We start from the raw sequence: 8,124 nt of genomic DNA on the forward strand, positions 1-8,124 counted from the left end.
TTTTAAAACATCTTGAACACTTAACATTAGATAAAAGGGAGCAAGGATAGTAATGTTGTTGTATGAACATTTGTGTTTGATGAATATTACTAACTTTATCTCACTAGATTGCTTTAATATTATTCCTTATGACTATAAAGTCCTTTCAAATCAACATGTGCTTAATTATTTTATGATTCAAAATAGATTATTAATAAAAATATATAATTTATTAATTTTGGCACTTTGGAGGAACGCTAATTATCTTAAACACCAATTTAAAATTAAAATGAGCTCCATAATACACATTTTTTACCATCAATATGAGAAAGATTATTAACCTCAGAAGCTCATGACTTTATTTTAATGATTAGAAAGAACACCAAGGGATCATTGGATTGATAATTTTTAAACTAAGCAATCACAAGCAACAAAAGAATCCCTAGACTAATGATTTTAATTTATCAAGTTAAAAAATCATGGGTAGCATGCACGACATCATGATAATGCATGTGCACAATGATGGTTAATCATAATAGATTAAAGTATACATTTTTTATATGCAAGAGCCACACATCTCAAAAATTCACAATTCTCTTGAATAAACAAGCAATAATAACTATTATCAAGTGAATGATTTTAAGTAAAATTTAACTTTTGAAAATAATTTTGCCTATACTTTTAAAATGCTTTTAAATATTCATATGAAAATAATTTAAAGGTTTTTTCTCTATATTTACTTTACTATATTAAATGTTCTTAAAAAAATATAATAATATAATATTTATAAAAATAAAAAATATATATATTGAAATAAGTTTAACATGCTTTTGAAAATTTTAACAAAACTCCATAAATTTATCATGAGCTTAGATTTTAACAAGACTCCAAACTAAAAAGAGACACTGGTAGGAAGAAAGAAATTCAACTAGCAGACCTTTCAGTCGAACATAACTACTTTCTATTTGAATAACAATCAATAGGAATGTGCTTCTCTCACTATCATAGCAGAAAGATAGAACCTTAGATGTCCCAAATCAGCTGCTACTAGTGTGACTCGATATTCTCTGCCTTGAGAAAACCATAAATTGGAACTGGATTAAGATAAAAACATATAAAATATGTAAAACTCTCTCTCTTGAGAAAACCATAAATTGGAACTGGATTACCTAAGATAAAAACATATAAAATATGTAAAACTCTCTCTAATACAATACAGAAACCTAATACAATACAAAAACTTGAGAGACTAAAAAATGTGTATGACAGGCCTCCATAAACTTTTGTAGGTCTATACAATGTTTATTTTAAGTAAAATTTAGTGACAATTATTATCCATTTATGCAAATATATATTGGAAATTCTAGAGAGTGCTGATTTTGGCATATTTCACCTTACAAAATTTCAAGACCCACCATCCTGTAGTTCTAGGTTACAAAAAGAAGAGCTTTTTGAGAGAGATATAAGCTTGCATTATCATGAAGAATCGAGAAAAGTTTGTGATAGATGATAACATAAAATGAAGTTTTAATTATCACGAGGAAGGAAGATGAAGAGGAGACTCTAGTGGAAGGGAGGTGGAGCAAAGGTTTTCGGTGCCCTGGTGGAGAACTTAGAGCTGTTGAAATACCTATAAGCAACCTTCACTTATAAGAAAATTTGTCTTTTAGGTATTTAAGACAACTGTAAGAGTTGATTATCTAAAAAGCCCATATTCAACACAATATTAAGAAGTTATTTAAAAAAAAAAAATATTATGTCAAATAAGCAAAAATATATTTATTTGACTTTATTTTCCTTGCATTTTATTTTAGTTACTATAGAAATCACAATTGATCTTTGTTAAGCGTTGCAAAAAAAAAAAAGAAAAAAGAATGGCATTTTGAATGCAATATGTTTGATCACTATAATTAAATAACTTAAAAATTATGAGAGAGATGATGGATTTTTTTGTTTTAAATAATACAGTTGGTTTGTAAAAAGCAAGAAGTACATTCATAGGAGGAGAGGTTGAGCATGCTCTCATTTATAAATGACATCATTCTAGTGGAGCATTATTATGAAGTTGGTGATTTTCATGACAACTTTGTATGAACAATTGTATGAAATGAAATTTAAATTTAAAGTTGTTATTAAACTATTGATTTTTTAGCCATGGATGTTCAAGAAAAATATTGATCATTCAAAATTGTTAATATTTGTGATATTATAATGTTGAATCCAAATTTATCTTCTGAGTCATGCCCAAGAATCAAAGCAGTAAGAACCTTGAGAAAGAAGTAAAGAGAGAGGGAAAAGGAAATAAAATGACACACATAGACTTGTCCAGTAGAGGCAAGCTAAGATTTTTGCAGGTTCTATGACCCATTTTATATATTATAACTGAAAGATTACAAGAGAAAGGAAGAGAGATCTCCTTACAAAATAAGAGTCTAGAAAGAAGAGCTAAAAACCCCATAATACATGCTCCTCCTTATTTATTAGAGATAGAGGGCCAAATGTGAATAATTACACATCCGCCTCTGCTTTAATAGGGGGTTACATGATCCTATTGTCTTTTGGCATGCATTTAAATATCTGCAACTAATTTTGACATTATTTTGTATGCGTGCATCTTTTGGTTGGCAGGCTCTTGAGTCAGTCAGCTATCTTGTCTGAGTACTGATCGGCCTTCGCTTTGCAAAATCTATCGACTTTGAAAGCGGTAGACAGACAACCATAGCTAGCTTTTCGGCTTGCTTGTTAGTCTTTTACCTTCGGTGGGATTTGCAGAAGAGTTGTTGGTGTGATTGATTGTATCTTTCATATTGATCGCTAACATTCCGTCGGTTGGCAGCTCTTCAGCCGATCAGCTTTATGAGTACTCGTAGCTTTTCGTCATGGAGATATTTCTCAATTTACCTTTTTTAATCTAAACCATCAGATTATCTCGAAATTCATACAAACCATTTATGTATTTTGAATCAAAAAACAAACCATAAAATTCAATTGGAGCAATTCAAAATTGAAGCTAGTCAAAATTAAAATTTCTTATAATCTCTCCAATTTATCGGCAAAGCAAGAAAATCATTCATATATTTTTTTTATTGATCACTTAATTTGACTACTCTTTTCATTGCCAATTTTAAATTCAACATTTGAAAATGAACTTTTATTAATGAAAATTCTCAATCTAAGATTTTTAAATAACTTAAAAGATTTTTTTTTTTTTTGTAAGTTCATCAATAACATATATTTAGAACTATATGAATGATTTTTGAGATAAAGCCAAATAACTAATAATTTTGATACAACCAAGAACCACTAAGCATGAATTTTAACTAATTGAAATCTTTGTATGCCTACTAATATTTAAAAAATATAAAAAAAAAATGCCACTGTTTTAAATTGTTTTAATAAACTTTTAATTCCGTTTTCTCTCTCTAATAAATCGTAATGCCATGTGCATAGCTCGTGCCGAAAACGACCAGCCATCCCCATAAACGTTTCGTCGGATAATTAAGAAATTAACCAGCTTCTCTTCCACTTCGGCTCTCCCCGTCTCCCGATCTCTTCCGGCATCTTTTGGCTATCGAGACCGATTTTTTCTGCCTTCGTAAAAAATGGTACGCTTCCAAATTCTGAACTTCATAAGTTATCAATTAGGGTTATGGTTATACTAATTAGGGTTTGGATCTTGTAATTTCTTTTATTAAATTTTTGGATGTCTGGGAAATTTTCTAGCTATGCATGTAATCTGTTTGTTTGATTTATCGATTTCGTCAAAGGGTTTTGGGGAAGCTTGACAGTCATAAAGCTGATTCTCTGAACCGAAATGTGCCGCTTGGGTTCGTTTAGGGCTGTGATCTCTATTTTGGGTTCAGAAACCTATATATAGTTTAAATCCTTTTATCCATTCTGAATTATTTTGCTGTCGTTACTCAGTGGTTTCAACCGCTTTGTTTTCTCGTTTCATCACCTTACAGACATACAGACATCAGCCTGATATCAATATGGGAGCACATATTCCTTGAAAATGTGTGGCGTGAGCATGATATATTAATTTGTGGTTTCAACCACTTTGTTTTCTCGTTTCATCTCCTTACAGACATAATGACAGCAACCTGATATCGTTAAGGGGGCACAATATTCCTTGAAAATGTGTGGCGTGAGCATAATATATATACAAATATTAAAAACCTAAAATTTACTTCTTTTAGATTTATAACAAAGAGCTGAATCAAAAGTGATAATTAGAATGAGCTAAATCATATTTGCATTTTTTCATAAGTATTTAAAATTAAGTACCATAAGTTATAGTTTAAGAGGTGGTCAACATTGGAGAATGCAATGCCAATTGGTGTCAAAAAGGTGCTTAAGAGATGTGTCAAAATGGTTATAAAATAAAATATATGACACATTAGATCATTTGTTTAATTTGATGTCTCTGAGTTTATCATTGAGTTTTGTATCAAACATGATATGGAGGCTTTTGAGGAGTTTGTCTCTGAGTTTTCGATCGGGTCATGTATCAAACATGATATGGAGGCTTTTGAGGAGTTTTTCATGCTTTATATTATTGTGTTGGCAAACAATGAAAAACATTGCTTTTTTAACTGTAATTTGATTAATGAATTCTTGGAATAAAATCAAGGCATATGGATTTTGTAGATTGTGTAAAATTTTTTCTCTTAGCCATTCATGTTAATGATTTTTATTCCTAGTAGTAGTGGGAATTCTATTTATTGTGTAATTTATTTCATATTTGATTTCTACATAAGGGTTTCATAGGCTAAATTTGTTTACACACATACTTCAATTTCTGTAGTTCCTTAACCAAGTTACTACTATTAAGAGTTTTAACAGTGATAATAGTTATTTTACTTAGATCTAGATGACTGCATAGTCTCATTGGTTAATTTCGTTTTTGGACACGCTTTGCAATGTTTCGATGTTACTAACTTGGGCTTTGTTTCTTCGTTACTCTTTGTAGTCTTCTCTTGCTGCTGCCAGAGCTGATAATTTCTACTACCCACCAGAATGGAGTCCAAAAAAGGTACTTGTGGTTACTTAGCTTGATATATCCTTTTTAGTATAAGCTTTGTTTCCTATTTTTGTTATTAACATGCTTATGGTTTTATATAGGGTTCTTTAAACAAGTTTCATGGTCAACATGCACTCAGGGAGAGAGCAAGAAAGATAGACCAGGGTATTCTGATTATAAGGTGCTTATAATTTATTTGAAGTAACATATGTTGATTAGTTTCTTGTTATGCTTGTATTATGTACTCTTGGCTGAGAAGAAAAATAAGTTGTTGGTTGCATTTGTTTTCCATGCTCTTTGCATATAGCTACGTTGTTTTGTGGGATTCTATGTATTTTTTAGGTCTGTGTTGTTCATTTGCTCTGACAATGCACATTAACTGGTGGCTCCCCGGAGTAGTCATTTCATTCTTTATGAAAAGATATGCAATTTGTTGCCTCCTTATTTTGGTCTGAAAGTTAAAGGTTTTGGCTATTGATGTTCATTCATTTTGCACGTCGACATTTGAGGAGATGTTCTATGCATTTCATTTAATGTAAACATTCTTAGCTATCTTGCTAATTTGTTGTACTGTTATCTTAAGTCCTTACTATATCATTGTCATTCGTTGATGTCATCTTCCTTAAAACATTAATATACATCATTTTTGCCAAAAGATGTAGTACAGCACTATTTCTTTCCTTCTCTTGGTTAAGCTGAAAATCTCTACTTATTTCTGTTCTTGATAATCTCATTTCCATTTGCTAAAATATATGTTGCTCTAAAACTTCAGTATACCAAGAGTTGAAAGAAATGAAACCAATTCCTGACGAAAGGAATATATGTTGCACTATTGGTTTTATAAGTTATTTTATTCTTTCGTTACAGTTCTATTTAATTTTGCAGAGACTTATCATTTTTTTTTGTGACCATCATTCTGCTCAGATTTGAAATGCCCTTCAATGTCTGGTGTGGTGGATGCAATTCCATGATTGCCAAGGGTGTGAGGTTCAATGCTGAGAAAAAGCAAGTGGGAAATTATTATTCTACTAAGGTACTTTGCCTTGCCCAAATTGAAATTCATTTTGTCTGGTGAACTTGTAACCTTTTTTGGATCTGAAATATTTGTAAGCTTAACTGATTTTTGAGATAGGATTATTTGATGGATTTGATATTTTCATTCATAGTACAATGTGGCACTGTCCAACAACACTATTTGATCCTTTAAAACGAGCATTTTTAAATCTGTTATTTCCCCATTTTTTCTGGTTAATCACGAGCTTTTCTTTTTTTGGATTCATTTACTTGTCTCATATCTAGCGCCTTGATTAAAGAAACTATAAGGTATATTGGTGAGCATTGAGGATATCCGAATAAGCTTGAAATTTGTCAGGTGATGTGATCCTACAAGATTTTGGGATTGGTTATTGTTTTCCTTGTGGATTTTCTTGCGAGACTTTTGAATGTGATGTCAGCCTAGTTTTTGTCCTTGATTTGTTGAGGACTTGTTGCTGAAGTCATATGCATATTACAATTTATTTGGTTGCTTTTAGATTGAAAACTTGTTTTAGAAAATGCATATATATATATTTTTTCACTCATTTCGTGTGAAATAACATCATCATATTTGCTACATCTTCTTGAGTGGTGCAATTTGAGGCAAACTTCAGGATGAAGCGTATGCCAAATGCCTTCAAACTTTTACCTCACAACTGAAGAAAGACACTTATACCTTAATTGTTTTAGTTATGCAATGAGGTGTTCCTTGTGATAGAGCTAGGAACGATCTGAGTTTGAGCGGAGCCGAAGTCGGCTAGAAATCAACTCAAATGGTTTAAATGCGGCTCAAAATTGGCTCGTGGCTTGTATTCAATTTTGAGCTAGTTTGGCTCAAAATTGAATCAAGCTTCATCTGTTTTGAAATCAAAATGAGCTTGCTCGAATTGAGCTATTTGATTTCATTCTAGCTTAATAATTCAAGCTGGCTCATTTCAATTTAGCCAACATAAAATCAATAAATACAAATAAATTACAAAAAAAAAAAAAAATAAAAAAATCCTGCCGCATTCTAAAAATCTCTTTCGCATTATATTAAACAATTATAGATATATAAAATGCTTAAATATCTAATTTTGTAATTTCAAACCTTTATTTAAGGGATTTATTTTTTTGGAAGTATTTAGGGGGTAAAGTTTAAGAGATGTGGGTGTTAGCTTTTGGTTGTTTGTTGTTATCAAAGATGAATTTAAAGTATATTTTAATATTATTGAAATACTTTATAACCTTCTTTTTCCCTATATTTCAATTAGAAAATGCTTAAATATCTAATTGTGTAATTTTAAACCTTTATTTAAGGGACTTTTGGTTGGAAGTATTTAGGTGGTAAAGTTTAAGTGTTGTGTGGGTATTAATTTTTGGTTGTTTGTTGTTATCAAAGATGAGTTTAAAGTATATTTTAATATTATTTAAATACTTTATAACCTTCCTTTTCCCTATATTTCAATTTAGCTGAGTATGGTGAATTTTGTTTTCATCCAACTCACCCTAGTATTATCTTATTCGTGCTCTGAGTACACTTAGTCTCGAGCATTCTTTAAATTGTGCAATTTGATGTGCGGCGTGCCGCAACACTTTTATATATAATCAACCATGAGCCACATTTGCATGGCTCATTATGTAAATCATATGCTTTACATAATATAAGCTATGCGTTAGGCATATTTTGAACTTTTGTTTTCACAATAGTGAAATTTTTTGAGTATCTTAAGGATAAGCTCTTGGATTTATATCATATACAAGATACTAAATGATGGAAATTTGAAGAAAGAGGCTTTAAAGGATAACATGGATCCCTTAATTTCTGATATCTTGCTATCAGCTGATGAATTGTTTGTGGATGGTTATAATAAAGCAACACTATCTAATTTGTAACAAGATCTCAATGTTAATTTCTTTGATGGGGATAGACAGAAGGCTAATAAGTATAATATGGGCATAGGCTCAAATAAAGTAGATCAAGTAATTATTGATAATACACCTGTATGTAGAGCTACAGGAACATTAATTGAGACTCAATATTCTCATATTTTTTTAGACTCCTAGCGTTGTTCATTCATTGAATCTAGCATTGAAGTATATCAGTT

General features: G+C 30.7%; 1 protein-coding gene across 1 annotated transcript in view; it reads left to right on the forward strand.

Annotated features, from left to right (window-relative positions):
* The first annotated feature begins 3,423 nt into the window (after window positions 1–3,423).
* The window catches only part of LOC110035714 (coiled-coil domain-containing protein 130), an 11,061-nt gene continuing 6,360 nt past the window's right edge, over window positions 3,424–8,124 (forward strand). The window contains exons 1-4 of the mRNA XM_020739991.1: window positions 3,424–3,584; window positions 4,952–5,014; window positions 5,104–5,183; window positions 5,927–6,035. Coding sequence (XP_020595650.1) covers window positions 3,582–3,584; window positions 4,952–5,014; window positions 5,104–5,183; window positions 5,927–6,035 — 255 coding nt within the window. The 5' untranslated portion in view covers window positions 3,424–3,581. The remainder of the gene's footprint in view (window positions 3,585–4,951; window positions 5,015–5,103; window positions 5,184–5,926; window positions 6,036–8,124) is intronic.

Source organism: Phalaenopsis equestris, unplaced genomic scaffold (assembly GCF_001263595.1).
Source record: "Phalaenopsis equestris unplaced genomic scaffold, ASM126359v1 Scaffold199307, whole genome shotgun sequence".
NCBI classification, from domain to species: domain Eukaryota; kingdom Viridiplantae; phylum Streptophyta; class Magnoliopsida; order Asparagales; family Orchidaceae; genus Phalaenopsis; species Phalaenopsis equestris.